The 15,449-nt window shown below is 43.1% G+C and overlaps 1 protein-coding gene across 1 annotated transcript in view; it reads left to right on the top strand.

The window, feature by feature from the left end:
* The window catches only part of KTN1 (kinectin 1), a gene marked incomplete at its 3' end in the record, with an annotated part of 55,906 nt that extends 41,472 nt beyond the window's left edge, over positions 1-14,434 (top strand). The window contains exons 33-42 of the mRNA XM_010176320.1: positions 487-576; positions 2,131-2,211; positions 2,675-2,764; positions 2,854-2,946; positions 4,558-4,629; positions 5,086-5,169; positions 5,369-5,452; positions 7,797-7,880; positions 9,486-9,578; positions 14,311-14,434. Coding sequence (XP_010174622.1) covers positions 487-576; positions 2,131-2,211; positions 2,675-2,764; positions 2,854-2,946; positions 4,558-4,629; positions 5,086-5,169; positions 5,369-5,452; positions 7,797-7,880; positions 9,486-9,578; positions 14,311-14,434 — 895 coding nt within the window. The remainder of the gene's footprint in view (positions 1-486; positions 577-2,130; positions 2,212-2,674; positions 2,765-2,853; positions 2,947-4,557; positions 4,630-5,085; positions 5,170-5,368; positions 5,453-7,796; positions 7,881-9,485; positions 9,579-14,310) is intronic.
* Positions 14,435-15,449: the final 1,015 nt, after the last annotated feature.

Genomic DNA, 15,449 nt, shown 5'->3' with positions numbered 1-15,449 from the left:
GACTTGAATTCTCTTGTTTTTTTGGTGTGGTGACGTTAATTGATGGTGATTTTTGTCCCACCTAAATAAAATTGTTCAAAATAAGTACAGATTTAAAAAAAAAAAATATTGGTTGACCAAACTTTTTGATCTTGAGATCACTCGAGTGGCAGGGTTGGTGTGATCTGTGGATGCAGTTACTCAGCGCAGTGTAGTTTGTGTTGCGAACAAGTGAACTATGGTGTAATTTCTGTACAAACAGGTTAGTTTGGAAGAAAACTTAAGAAAATAAAAGCTTAAGCATGAACAAATGTGAAGGCCAAATTCTGAAGCAATTCAGTGTCAATTTTGGAAGCAATTTACTGGCAATTTTAGAGACTATAGCACCTTTCTCACTTAACAAAATGACTTTCTGGGTTAAGTAAGTTACTGTAGGTATAGAGAAGGCTATTGTCAGGTCCGTGGAGTGTGTTGCCCAATTTCACGTGAGCTCTCCTCTTTGTTTAGGAGAAGCAGCAGCATTTGGAAGCTGCCGAGATGGAGACGCGTGAACTACTCCAGAAGCTCTTTCCTAAAGTCTCTCTTCCTTCTAATGTGGTAAGAGAAGTGGCTCTTCCTACTCTATGGCTGGGGAACTCTGGACCTGTTGTGCTGGGCAGTCTGGAGCATTTCCCTGTGGTCCCTTCTGCCTCCAAGATTTTGCAGTGGGACATGAGTGTCTTGTGCTGGTAATACTTGTATTTACTAGCAGTAAAGAGGCAAAGCTGCAGACAGCTACTTCAAGAAAAGTGTTAAAACAACAACAAAAAAGTTATCTTTTTTTTACCACTCCAACATCTGTTTCATCTGCCCATGTTATCTTGTGTCTAACTGAGATAGCAGATCTTATCCACCCCCAAAAATTTACTGTCTGGCAAAATGATGATCCATCTTCCCTGGCTGCTGTGCAGAAAAAGGCTGCCTGCCCTTTCCAGGGGGCTGTGCTGTCTCAGTGCTAGTTAATAAAACTCATAGAATCATTGAATGGTTTGGGTTGGAAGGGATCTTAAAGCTCATCCAGTTCCAGCCCCCCTGCCATCAGCAGGGACACCTTCCACTAGACCAGGTTGCTTAAAGCCTCATCCAGCCTGGCCTTCAACACTTCCAGGGAGGAGCAGCCACAGCTTCTCTGGGCAACTTGTTCCAGTGTCTGACCACCCTCACACCAAAGAATTTCTTCCTCAGATCTCATCTCCATCTCCCCTCTGCCAGTTTAGAGCCATTGCCCCTTGTTCTGTCACTAGGTGCCCTTGAAAAAAGGCAGGAGGATTTGTTTTGTTCCCAAAGTTACTTTTGAAAGCCACCAATTTCCAATTTTATATTCTCGGTGGCTTTCATTTGTTTGCAAGGGAAGTATGCTGGGCTCATGTGGTTTAGATTGTGTGGATGATAAGAAGTGAGGCTGGAAAAACGGGGTCTGCATTTGATTTGTAACATCTAGGGGTTTTGAATATTCATAGAATCATAGAATGGTTTGGGTTGGAAGGGACCTTAAAGATCATCCAGTTCCAACCCCCCTGCCATCAGCAGGGACACCTTCCACTAGACCAGGTTGCTCAAAGCCTCATCCAGCCTGGCCTTCAACACTTCCAGGCAGGGGGCATCCACAACTTCCTTGGGCAACCTTTTCATATTGAAAAGTATTCTCAAATGTATCAGAGTTAGTCTCCTGATGACCTAGAAATAGACTTTAAAAAACCTGTGTCTGTAAGGTTCCTGTCTTCCTAGCAAGGTCCCTAAAATTACATGGCAAGTGTCTGCTTTAACCGCTCAGGGACTTTGGAAAAGATTCTCTTAAGTCTTCAAATACTACTTGTAGAACCCTGACACTTGCAGGGAGACCTCTGTCACCTGGTTGTATTTAGACACTTCCAAGCCCCTGTGAAATGTGTCTTGCTCGTAACCTCGTGCTCCTGGATTGCTGCCCACTGACTGTTGGCTCAGCTGGGCTGCATGCGGTAGTAGCTGAAGCACTGCTGTCAGGCTGTGTTAGCTCCAGGGAATTACAGGACTGAAGTGCTGCTCTGTGAGCCTGCAGCTGGGAGGGAAATGTTGTGAAGATAGATTTATTGAGGTTATTCTCAGCTTTAACTTGAATGTGTTTCCCAACAGAGCCATAGTGAATGGATATGTGAGTTTGAAAAGATGGCTAAAGAATACTTGAGAGAGGCTTCAGGATCTGAAGATGTCAAGGTAGGTACAAATGGTGGACGGTTTCCTTGAGCATGGCATAGGATATTTTCCAGTATAAATCCTGCAAATTGTGCTTTGGATCCTGAAGTTCAAATCAGGGAGCAGGTGCCAAGAAAATTGCTTTATAAATATTTGCATCTTGTAAATTAAAAATGTATTGGCATCTTTGAAAATGACCTTGTGGAATTGTTAATGACATTCAAAATCCTAGGTCACTTTTTCAAGTAATTTGTTTATTTTCAGGTAACTCTTGAGTTTCTGCAGTAACTCACATAAAGATTGTGAGTGAATATTGATAGCTGTAGGTGAACATTGCACTTGCTGTTGATATCTTTGCATGGGTTGGAAAGAAAGACCTGCTGATGTGAATGATACCAGCTTGCTTGTTGGAATAAGATAAATGATAGAACTGAAATCCATCAGCTGAGATGTGACTTTTCTGGTCCTTTTTCTCCTTTGCCAGGCTATGGAGCAGAAGTTGAAGGAAGCTGAGGAAATGCACGTACTGCTGCAACTGGAGTGCGAGAAATACAAATCGGTTCTGGCAGAGACGGTGAGCAGGATGCCTGGTTGCCTGTGCCTTGTGATGTTGCAAGCTGCCTTTCTTCTCCTCTAAGCTTTCAAACTGTGCTCTCTTCTTAGGAGGGGATTTTACAAAGGCTACAGAGGAGTGTGGAAGAGGAAGAAAGCAAATGGAAGATAAAAGTTGAAGAATCACAGAAGGAACTCAAACAGGTATTTCTGAAGATCTGCTTTTTGCGTCAGCCAGGCAGTTTCTGCTTGAAGTTGCAGAGGGTGTTTGAGCGCAGTGCAGGCAGGTGTAGAACAGTGCTGGTTGCCTGGTTTGATGTGTGCGTGAGCAGTGGATGAAAAAGGTGAAGTCTTCAACCAGGAAATAGGAATGATCCCTCCTAACAACAGGATTTTTGGTGCTCTGATACTTAGTGAGAAACTAAGAGTGACTTTTACTTTTTTTGAGGAATGTTTTTCCATTAAAAAAAATGAAAAAATGAAGGAATTGTTGGTGTCTTGAGATTTGTGTGGCTGTTCCTGTTGCCACCTTTAGAGTAGCAAGAAAAAATGAACAGCATAGGTTTAAGGTCTTTGACCATTATGGTGGGTTTGTGTCACAGTCCTTTGCAGGTGATAAGCTTTAAACTGAAAGAGGGGAGGTTTAGATTAGATATTAGGAAGAAGTTTTTCACTGTGAGGGTGGTCAGACACTGGAACAGGTTGCCCAAGGAAGTTGTAGATGCCCCCTCCCTGGAAGTGTTGAAGGCCAGGTTGGATGAGGCTTTGAGCAACCTGGTCTAGTGGAAGGTGTCCCTGCTGCTGGCAGGGGGATTGGAACTGGATGATCTTTAAGGTCCCTTCCAACCCAAACCATTCTATGGTTCTATGATGCAGAAGACAGACAGATAACACATAGGAATATGAATGCTGATGGCATAGGAAGCCAAGGATTCAGGAATGTACATGTCCCTTTAATGTGCCCAGGAATATGTATTTTTTTCTGATCCTGGAAACTCAGATTGTATTTCTGTTAAGCACCTTTTTTTTTTTTTTTTTTTTTTTTTCAAAGTCCATTTTTGAACAAAACCAGACTTTGTGCTAAAATTTAAATAGCATGTAACAATGTTTTGGAAGCTGTTACAATACTGCGTAATCCATTATGGTCAACTAAGTACACTTGAAATTGCCTGCAAAGCTTTCCTTTTTGGGAGGGTTCTGTTGCTAGCAAAAAGTGGTAAGAAAAACCTTTTATGTGTCTTTCCTATTCTAAAGTAGGTCAAACTGTGTTTTGTTTTGGTTTTTTTTTTTTTTTTTTTTTTTTGAAAGAAATTATTTCTAAAGTACTTCTGCTTAATAAATTTGAGTGCCAGAGTATGAGCTTGGAACAAACAAATAGGTGATTTATAAACATCTTGTTTGAGGGGCTTATAAAAGGCTGTCAGCTCTTGAACTATAGATGTACTACCATCTGCTGCATTTACTTAGGCTAAATGTGCTGGGTTTTGCTACATGCATGGATGGAGACTTACCTTCCCTGTCTAGGAAAGACAGTTCCTTTACCATGACTAACAGACAACTTAGTCCTTGTGTTTCAAACCTTTCAAGCATGTAGGCTCTAACTATCAGAGAACTTCCACTGGGAGAAGGTAGGAAAGGACTTCTAATGGAGACTCAGTATACTGAATTATTTGAGTGAGCATCTTACTTTATTCAGTCACTGTGATTTCATCCTTAATATTTTTAAATTGTAGAAGCAAGTTTGTGTGTTATATGGAGAGTTTGTCTTAGACCAGCCCAACTAAACAATACATTTATCTTTCTTGAAAACTGCAGATGCGTTCTTCGGTCATTTCTTTGGAGCACGAGGTGGAGAGGTTAAAGGAAGAAATCAAAGAAGTTGAAACTGTACGTGCAGGTGTCTTTTTCTTCTCTAAAGCTTTCTGTTACTTAACACTATAAACCTAAACCATGTTTTAAGTCTAAAGTTCCTAGGATTTCTCACCTCCGAGTAGTGCAGTCTGTGCTGCAGTTTAAACTGAATCTTTTGGCCGATGCTTTTAAGAAACAGAGAAGCTGGGTACTGGATATTGTCCTGTTTTTCACTTCTGTACTCACTGGGGTTCTTTCTTTGTGAGACTCAGTAGTTTACTGCTTGTTGATGATCTTGGGCTTGATTCTTTTCCTTGTTATCTTTTGGAAGTGTAACAGTTTAAATTTGTGCTGTGCAATCACTGGATTTGAAATGCTCTCTAAATGTCATGGAGTATTTGATAGAAATTTATAGCTAATAATAAATAAAGAAAATGATATTGCAAGAAAGTATTGAAAACACCTGTTTTAACTCTGTTTTTCTGTTTCTAGCTTAAAAAAGAGAGAGAACACTTGGAAAGTGAACTAGAAAAGGCAGAAATAGAACGCTCTACTTATGTTTCAGAAGTCAGAGAGGTAAACATAATTGACCAAACTGTTCTTTTTCTTTTGTTTTGGTTACCAGTTGGCTGGCAAACCAATCTAATGCTTAGCCCCCGTGGCTGAGGAGTTTATATGCCTGTGACCTTAGGGTAGAGCGACACACTAATAACTGAGCAGAAGAAAAGTGGGCATCCTAAGGAGACAAATCCTAAAACTCTAAACTTCATTTCAGCTCAAAGATCTGTTGACTGAATTGCAGAAAAAACTTGATGATTCATATTCTGAAGCAGTAAGACAGAATGAAGAGTTAAATTTGGTAAGAAGCTCGTTCTCCGCTGGGCACAAACTAGGCTCCCAGCATACTTATGAAGCGGAGACTTATTTCAAATCCTGTCTGTTCTGCTAACCTCTTCAGCTTGATATTTTTGTCCATTGCAATCATTTATGTAGTCTTGACTTTTACAATTTGTCTCTTTCTCTGCTCCTAACAATAGCATGTCTGATTCTTAAGACTTTTTCTGAAGTCTGTAAGACTTTCATTCCTGAAACTTCTTGAGAATCAATGCTTTACGGTGTAGACATACGCAACAGCAAATATGATGTCCTTGGAGTAATAAAAGTTGTACTTTAATCGGTTTAACTTGAGGATTATTCTCTGGTTGTTCTTCCCCTCCCCTAAAGCTTTTGAGAAAGCAACTGTGATATCTGTGTTCTGACTGTGCAGAGCCTTTTCCAGCCTCCTCTGCATGTACAGAAATTGGCCCAAACCAATGTTAGGTGACTTCAGAGTGTCCAGCCATTCAGCAGCTGGTGTTTTGATGTGACTCAATAGCTGTCCTGGCTGGCTGCATGCACTCTGATACAGCGTTTTTGGCCAGCAATGCTATCCAGCCAATAATGCTCCTATCCCAGATTTTCTCAAGAAGGAGCTGGATTATCTCAGGCCAGACCTATAGACCCAAAGATGCGTGGTCTTCCAATTTAGGTCTTTCACTTCTCATTCATTTCAGTGACATTGGGTTTTTTTTATTAAGGCTGCAGGAGCAGTCAGATCCTTCCTCTGCTTGCATTTGAACCATCCTTTCTTGCTTTTGGTTTTTGAGTAGTTGATGGGACAACCTGTCACTGTGAGCTGAGCTGCTCATCTTACCAGGGTACTGTCACTAATGTAACTGGTTTAAAACACTTGATGCAAAAAAACCCCCCCAAAACCCACAATAACAGTCTGCTTAAGTTAATAGTATGCTTGGCAAGTCTGGTACAGCATTGATTAGCATCCTGCCTCAGCAACCAAAGCCTCTCGTTTTGAAAGCAAGGGAAATGGGAATTGAATGCATATCTTAGAGTTAATCAGTAAACAGCCATCTCTTGAATATAAGAAGTAACAATCTATTATGCTTGTAACAACAAAAGCTTAAAAAGCTGAGCTCCCTGCTAGGGCAGCTTGACTCTACAATCTGATGCTGTGCTGGAAGGAGCGTGAGGAGGTGGTAAACAGCTGCCTTCGTGCAAACGGCTCAGGAATGTTGTCCTGTGTATACAAGTGTTTTTTTGCAGTAGGCAGGAGACTGAGGAATAGAAATGATGGGATTTCAAAATGTATTTCCCACTGATTTATAAGGTGAGCAAGGAGAGAAGCTGAAACTGCAGAGGAGCTCAGCAGTCTTTCCCCAAAATGTACAAACCCACCATCTACCTGTCCAGGTGCTCCAAAGGGACAAACCTTCCAAGGGTGAGACAAATATAACGTGTAAATTTGGAATCAGCGATAATTCAGGGCTCTGAGTAGCCTGTTGTTCACTACTTTAATCCCCTGCTAGCTCCCAAGAAGATTGACAGCAGGAACAGTGAACATTAGCACAGTGCACTTCAGAGCCACAAATCCAACAAAATTAGCACTCCAGCTTCTTGTTAGCACTCCTATTTGAGACTCCAGTCTTAAGTGCTGTGCCTGATTCTGTATGCTGTGTTGAAGAGCAATAGAAATAGTCTTTAAAAAGTGTTTATACCCTTTGGAAGATTATAGTTTAAGGGCAGCCAGTACAAAGTATTCATCTTTCTTGACTGAAATAGTTTTACTTTTTTGGATTGAATCTGAACACAATTGACAACTTAATATACCCCTGTCAGTGATTCATGCCTTGATATGACATTAACAGACTGGTTAAGTCAATGTAGTTGTAGTAAGTGGTGCTTTATTAAGATAAGTAGAGCTCTTCAGTTTATTCAGCAGTAAAGTGACTGTTTAGCCTGAATTAGGAAGATGACAATCTACATTTTTGCATATTTGCTGTGAATTAAGTTGAAGTCTGGGCTGACTTGTGATAAGAGTACTGGAGAGGCTTATGTACTGTCAGTATTGCTAATATTCCTACTGGCAATATAGTTTAAAAGTTCAAACCTCTTGTAATGAAACTGATGCCAACCATTATCTTTTCTTCTGTAGTTTCTATTCTTTACATTTATCTTTACAGATGGAGTCTTTCTTCCTTGACTGTCCTTGTAAACCTCATCATACGTGTTGACTAATCCAATGTGTGCAATAATTGTTAGTAATCTTACTCCCTTTACAGTGAGTGTACTCTGGGTTAATCCGTGGGATGGATAGATGAAATCTCTGTATGTGAGGGAAACTGATTTTCTTTGTTACTGTTTTGCAGCTGAAAACGCAGCTAAATGAAACACTATCAAAACTCAAAGTTGATCAGAACGAGAGACAGAAGGTAGCTGGTGACTTGCCCAAGGTAAGCAGAGACCCTTAACAGTTGCAGATCTAAATCTTATTGAAAACCTCAAGATCTGTAGTTTTGCAGTGCTGGAAAACGTGGTGATTTGAGCAGTTTGAGCAGACTGCCTGCCTGATGGGGTGTCTTACTCCACTTGCTGGCTCCCCAGGTGACTGGGACCGTGGGTGTAAGAGCTCATGTGAGACACCTGCGTGTCTGTTGAAATGATAAAAATGCAACAAAGAGCTCTGTTAAATAAGTCTTTTTGAAAGAGTCTTTTGTCCACAATAATTTTATGCCAATGGGAACAAGTGGTGATTTGGGGCTGACAAATAATTATTTAAAGAAAGCTAGCCTGATAAAAAGCCCCTCTCACAGCCCTACACCCACACCTCAGCCTGAAGCTTTTAAATCCAGCCTCAAATGGCAGTGGTTACAAGATGGTGTACAAGCTCTCTGCCTATTTACATGTGGTTAAAAATCAATGATAACCCAGGAGACTGCAAATCTTTAAACTTAGCTCTACGCAAGCTTGGTGAGACAAGCAGGTGGGTTACCTCTGCTCTTCCACAATGGCTGCTCTTGGAGTGGGAAATCTTGAAGCATGAGAGATCTCGGTGTTGTCTTGTCACCCCAGAAATACACTTCTCACGAGATCATTATGCCCTTTTCATAAGGGCAGTTAATGACAAGGCAAGGGGAAATGGGTTTAAACTGAAAGAGGGGAGGTTTAGATTAGATATTAGGAAGAAGCTCTTCACTGTGAGGGTGGTCAGACACTGGAACAGGTTGGCCAAGGAAGTTGCGGATGGCCCCTCCCTGGAAGCGTTGAAGGCCAGGTTGGATGAGGCTTTGAGCAACCTGGTCTAGTGGAAGGTGTCCCTGCTGCTGGCAGGGGGGTTGGAACTGGATGAGCTTTAAGGTCCCTTCCAACCCAAACCATTCTATGATTCTATGATTGATAAATGGAGACAAAAATAGCCTACAGAGCTTCTGAGCTCTGGCTCCAGACTGTATAACACCTTGTTCCTTCTGTGGAAGATGCATAGTAAGGAAATTGGGCTGTGTTCTTGCAGGGCTGGAGAGAGGAGAGCTGTTAGTGGGTCAGGTCTTATCCTGAGACTGGGGACAGATGATCACAAAAGTACTGCTAGGAGGTGAGAAGACCAAGGAGACCTGCTGCAGTAAGGTGTTTAAAACATTTTGCTCAGGATAATTAGATTGGATGTTGACATATGAAGTGAGCTGTGCTGATGTCCCTGGTTCATGGTGTATTCTGTATTAATGCAGATTTATGATTAAGCTCTTGGAGGACCTGCCTGTGCTGCTACTCTTGCACAAAAAATTTGCTGCACAGTTTTTACCTAATAACTTGACATGAGACTATTAAAGCTTCCCTGTAGAATTGCTCTCAAATGCAGGCAGGCTGACATGCAACATTCTGATTGTAAGGAGACATGTCAATCTTAGCAGATGTGTTGGTCCCCTGAGCAAATCTGGCATAAACCACACTTCCTCCTGAACAGCGATTTCCTGTATCTCTAGTGCTCTTGGAGAGATGGGGATTTGCTTCTCAGCCATTGTTAATTGTCTCCCCTGTTTTTGTTTTCCCCTCCCTTACAGGCCCAGGAGTCTTTGGCATCTCTTGAGAAAGAAATTGGAAAAGTTGTTGGAGATGCCAACATTACTGAAAACAGCGATGTTTGCACAGAGTCGGTGAGTGTTTCTTTGGAGCTTGTGCTCAGGGGCAACACAAATCTCATGCAGAGTGTAAACTTTGGGAAGTGAAGTCCAGCAAAGGAACAGGTTGTGGTAAATTAAGGCTTGATGAAACTTCCTGTCTTGCACCTTGGGAGGGTGATGTCCTGGAGCTGTATCCCAAAGATGTGTTGGGAGTTCTTCTGTCATCTGGATCATGACCTTTTTCCTGTGGCTCAAATTTGCAAAGAGGAAGTAGGGAGATTCTGGACTTGAGATCTGGGTTTCCAGTGGGTTTGGGCAAAAGTGAGAAAATCCCCAGATTTTTCCCTTCAAGAAGAGAAGTTAAAAATAAATCTGTTGATAACTAAATGAGCTTAAAATAGTGACTGGATTGGGACTTGGTGACATCTGTAACACCAAAGAAAGAAGGCAGTCTTGCATGCCCTATAACACCAAGGCACAGAGTGTCTCTTGCCAGAGCATTGACCCTTCTGCTCCTCTGCAGCTGTGGGCAAGAGCCACTGGTAGGTGCCAGAATTCAACTTCAGCTGCTCCTGGCTCCTGGGAATTTGTGCTGGCCTTGGTATGGTCCAGCAGCAAGATCTTGCTAGCCTGAGCTTCAGTGAGCAACAGACTTGAGCCTTATGCTGTGGCTGGGTGATGCTCCACACTGATGATGTTTTCATATCCTGCAGTAATGGCATTGCAGTTGCAGGGTTTGGAATTGGGTAGACTCTCTCAAGTGACTTGTTTTCATGTTTGCAGGTAATTCACGTGAGCCCATGAATTCATTAGCACAGATGACTGCTGAACTGCTTGTGTGGGTGGTAGTCTTGAGTGCTGGCCTTAAAAAGACGCCACCAGTAGAAGTGGTTGAGTTGTAGCTTTGTAACTGGGTTTCTCCATTTCTGGAAACAAGAGCTTCAAAAGTAACTTCACAACAGCTTTCCAGAAGGCAATTGGGAAGGGGAAGGCTAAAGCAGATGCCTTCCCAGGATGTTGTAGGCAGCTAAGTGGTGTCAATGGAACTCATTACCCATTTTCTTCTGATGGATAGAGTGGAAGGAAACACTGTCATTTGAGGAGGAGAGGAGCACTTACTAGTAGGACAGATAATTTATATCGACTCCTTTTAGCTGCTGAAAATAAGTAGCTTCATCAGCTGTGAGAGGAAGCCAGGAGTCCTCTAAGGAGTACTGTAGCAAAGCCTTTGCCTGTGTAGTCATTAGCAGAAATGAAATGGCTTCTCCAGAGTGATCGCTCGTGGATGCCGATCGATCCTGGTGTTGTGGGCTCACCATGTCTGAGCCAGAGATGCAGCTGGGCCTGCGAGACCATGGATGTCCTAGCCCTGTGTGCTGGTTTCCTGGGAGGGATGGTGGATCTTGCCATCTCTTGTGCTGCCAGCAGGAAGGCAGCCACTGACAATGACAATTGGGTGCTCTGTGTCCCTGTCTGCAGTATGCTGGAAAAGAAAAACCCTCCTCAGACCAGTGCCAAACTGCTTGCCCTCTGCTATGCCTCTATGGTGTCTTATCCAAGTGGGACATCAGAACAATGATGTCATTGGCCATGGCATTTTCATGGCATTTTGTGGCTGGTGACACTGGCGAGTCCTCCTCAGCCAGATGTCATTAGATGTGCCCTGTGGTGGCCCAAGTACGTTAGCTTGATTTAATTGCTTTAGCCTCAACTTGTATAACCCCTCTGGCTCCTGCACTGCTCTGCTGTAGCTGTGTGGGCATGTTATGGAAACCTGATCAGGTTTCTTCCAGAATATCCATTGCTTTATTCTGAAGAGGAGTGTGGAAAAACAATCATAATAAACCTGTAATTAAGCCTTTGTTAGTAAAAATATGTTAATTGTCTAAACAGTGCACTTGACAGGTAGCCATTGGCAGAGGCTGGAATTAGAACATTTTCTTTATCTTCTTCCCTAAGACATTTTTGCTGCTTTTTTAAAATGAAAAAAAAAAAAAGAGCTGTCTCCCCAGAAGCCTAAAACCCGGCTTAAAATAGCTCTCAGATTAAAAAAGAAAGTCTTCCAGCCACTTCCACCTAGCAACAGTGTCTGCTTTTTTAAGAAGGACCTTAAAACACATGCACAAAAATGAGTATATTTGTTCCTTCTGGATACTGGAACTAACCCACAAAATTGAGAAATGATGCTTGCGTAAACCCTCAAACACACTCTGTGTGTTTTCTTTAGACTCTTTTCTATTTAAAAATAGACCATTTTGGTTTTTCTAATCAGCTTCCTTGTCACTTATGGGACTAGATGATGACTAAAGGGTGCCTTTTAGTATGCTTTAAGGAAGTCATTTATATTCAGCAGCTTGCTTAGGCAGTAAACTTACTTTGAGGCTTATATGTGCTTTTTTCCTTCCAATCTCAGTGTAAAACACTCCATCTTTGAAAACTGGAAATGCCGTACGCGTAAAGCACGAGGGGAGGAATCTGTCAGTTCAGTGCCTGTCTTGGTTACCAGGTCTGTGCTCACAGGAGGTTCCCCACTAGCATCCTCTTCCTCTCTTCATCCCCATATCCCAAGGACATACTTTTACCTCTCTTGAGTCATGGAGATCACAGGGTTGAGGCACAGCAACGGCTGCATAAGGCAACCTTTTACTGCTGGGTTAGAAGTCACCGTATGACTTGTGTTGAGGCCAAATCCATGGGTAACTGGTCAGGATTAGCCCCAGGAGGGTTGGGGTTGTGTCTATAATTCATGAGTAAACACCACCTGAGATGAGTGAAGCCACAAAACAGGAGGGAGGGAAGCTCTTTGCAGAGAATGAACTGAAAGGCTCTTCCGTTGCTGCTGCTCGTGATGGTTCCTGTGCTAATGCACACGCTGCACTCTCATACCCAGCACTATCGGTCAGTGCTGCGATTCATTCATTTGCTGGGATGCTAACTGCATTTACCTTTCCACTTTCATCAATTTATGTGAGATTGAGCGAATTCTCAAGTCTTGACAGACCTGATTTTCTACTTTAATAAAGGTAAAATCAGTTAAGGTTACCCTAATACAGATTCCCAATGTTTTTTGTTTGGTTTTTGGGGTTTTTTTTAACAGTAGAAAAATGTTTACCAGTTACACTCAAGTAAAAGCTTTGCAATATATTGCTTTGTTCTCCTGCCTGAGCCCAGAGTCGTTTCTGTAATGGTGCAGGTGGTTGAGTTTGATTTACTGCTCGCTCCGCGTTACAGCGAGTCTGGCGGCGTTTCCAGCCAAATGGGAGCTGGGGAAAGTGGCCCTCGCTGAACTCACTCTAATTTCCCCTGAAACTCCAGGGAGAGATTTGTACCAGCATGATGCATCAGTCTCATCCTGTTAGTAAGACTGCTTTCAGTTGGAGCGGAGTTGGTGGATGCTGAGTGCTTGTGAACACCTCTGTGCTCACATCAAGAATTGGGTATTTCTGTATCGCTGACACCAGCGCTTAATTTTAGCTGTTAAATGGCGAGGGAAAGCTCTGCTACAGGTGATCTGCACGTCCACTTATGAGCTGAATAAGGAGGAGTAATGTGTGCTTTAGATGTGGAGTTCTTTGCTTGTCTCTGGAGGAGCTAATCAATAAAGGTAATAAAGCAGAGATTATATCACTCAGCCAGACTGACTGTGGGGAGGAGGGCAGGCAAGAGAGGAAGAGTTCATTTGGAGTTGTGGCACTTCTATTAATAAACCGTTGAACTCCTTTAAAAAAAACCCAAAACACTTATTTTTGTTTAGAAAAGCAAGCTCAGCATTTTCATTTCAACACAGGAAACCAGTTTTCTAGCTCTTGGTAGCTTTCTTTTTACCTTTTCTCTGTGTTGGCTGGTGCTTGGATTGCTTTGTGAAGTCCAAGTTTGGGTGTCACTGGCAAGCAGGAATTTCCCAGGTGTTCAGAGCAGAGGGTGGATCTGTGGGATGGCTGGTGGGCAGCAGCCCATGTTCTGAGCTTGAACAGGAATGCTGGTGCTGCAGGGGGAAAGGTGTGTGTCTTCCAGCTGTTTTGGATGGTTTCACAGCTGGAGCAGCCTTGTGCTTGAGTATTATGTACTGCTGAGGACACCATCCCACAGATCCTCATAGAGACCAAGTCCTTGGTCTTATCAACCACGTGCTCTCACAGAATGGCCTGGATTGGAAAAGCCCTTTAAGATCATCGAGTCCAACCATGAACCCAACACTGACAAGTCCCCTATGACTAACCCATGTCCCTCAGCACTATGTCTACACGATTCTTCAATCCCTCCAGGGATGGGGACTCCACCACTGCCCTGGGCAACCCCTTCCAATGCCTCAGAACCCTTTCAGCAAAGAAATTCTTCCTCACATCCCATCTCAACTGCCCTGGGCACAACTGGAGCCCATTTCCTCTTGTCCTGTCCCTTGGTCCTTGGTTGAACAGACCGAGGGGTTGTTCAGCCAGCTTTGTGGGGATGTGGGGTAGTAACTTCTGAGGCCAGATCAGCTGTGGTTAGAAGGATGATTCCTGGATGCAGGGAGGGTGGGAGCTGGAGGTGAGCGATGTTCTCACTGGCGTTCAGCACGTGCAGGTGATTCTCTGGAACTGGAAATGGCTTCTTGACTTTGAACCGTGTTCTCTTTAAATGTGGCTGTAACCCTCTGACTTACAAGAATTGTTCTCATCTGCACAAGGAGTTGTAATTTTATACGGAGGATCTAATTCTGGGCTTTCTTGGTAATTAGATTGTAAATGAGTTTTTAATGATTTTTTTTTTTTCCTTCTTCCAGGAATTGACTGATAAAAGACTAAATGTGGCGGTGAATCTTAACCAGGATGTAGGTCATCTCAAGAAGCTGCTCGTGTCAGTAAGCCAAATGCTGTCAAAGGGACAAGAACACTACCAGCTAGTAGGTAGGTGCAGCTGGTGGCTGTCTAGTTGAACTGGGTGGCTGTTGGGCAGTACACTGCTCTGTGATGGGGGGACCTGTTCAGATTTAACAAATCTGGTGTCAAAATCTGAGACAATCTATGTGCAATTCATCAAAAGCTTCTAGTGGACACCAGATTTGTCCCTCTCTGGATCCATATTTCAGTTAGCTGGGACTAATTTTGCATTGCCCTGTCCCTTTCTGGGCTTGTAGCTCTTCTCCTTCCATTCCACTACCTGTCACTTGACGCAGCAGGCTTCCCAAAGCTTTGTTCTCCCAGTGCCTTGTTTCCTTCATCCCAGTTATGTGAGTGAAATGTCTACATTTCCATCCTCTGATTGCTTTGGGATGGAGGATGTAAAGTAACCCACTGGGCTTTCATCAAGTTTGCCATGGTCACAGGCATATGAGTATCTGAAGCATCAGTCTGGCATGAACTCTTCATCCAATTATAGACATAAAAACCAAGGCTTTTATTTTAATATACAGCCAACTTGGAAACCTGGGTCTTTGTGGTTGACTGCATCATACTAGTAAACTTCTTAAAAGACCCAAAGTTAGCTAATGGTCAGATAAACTCCAGTCTCAGAAGCTGATGCAGCTTGTGAGTTGGGTCTGAAGGTGGGTTGTGAACTGTTTGGTTTGGGAGACAGCAAAGCCTTGGCCCTGAACGGGCTGCTACGAGAAGTGTCAGAACTTCTCTCACCTGCTGAGGATGGGGACTTTTTTTTTCCCAAATTTAAGTATTTTTTTCTGCTTCTGTAATACAGTGTGGGCAGCAGAGCTGGTCTTAAGGACCAGTACCAGGGTGTTCACCATGGGGTGAGCCCATCCTGGTAGGGAGGGTTTGGCACACATGGGCGGAGGGTGCTACCTGCACCTCAGCCTCTGCTCTGGGGGGCTGCTCTTGCTCAGCCTCCACCACCTCGGCTTGTTCCTTGGGGGTTCATCGTGGGCTGATGCTAACAAAGGGCAAGTGTAGGGTGTTGCATCTGGGC

The sequence above is a fragment of the Antrostomus carolinensis genome, unplaced genomic scaffold, assembly GCF_000700745.2.
Source record: "Antrostomus carolinensis isolate BGI_N321 unplaced genomic scaffold, ASM70074v2 scaffold15179, whole genome shotgun sequence".
In the NCBI taxonomy this organism is placed as follows: domain Eukaryota; kingdom Metazoa; phylum Chordata; class Aves; order Caprimulgiformes; family Caprimulgidae; genus Antrostomus; species Antrostomus carolinensis.
Note: the sequence above shows the minus strand (reverse complement) of the source record. Positions and strands in the feature narration are given on the sequence as shown.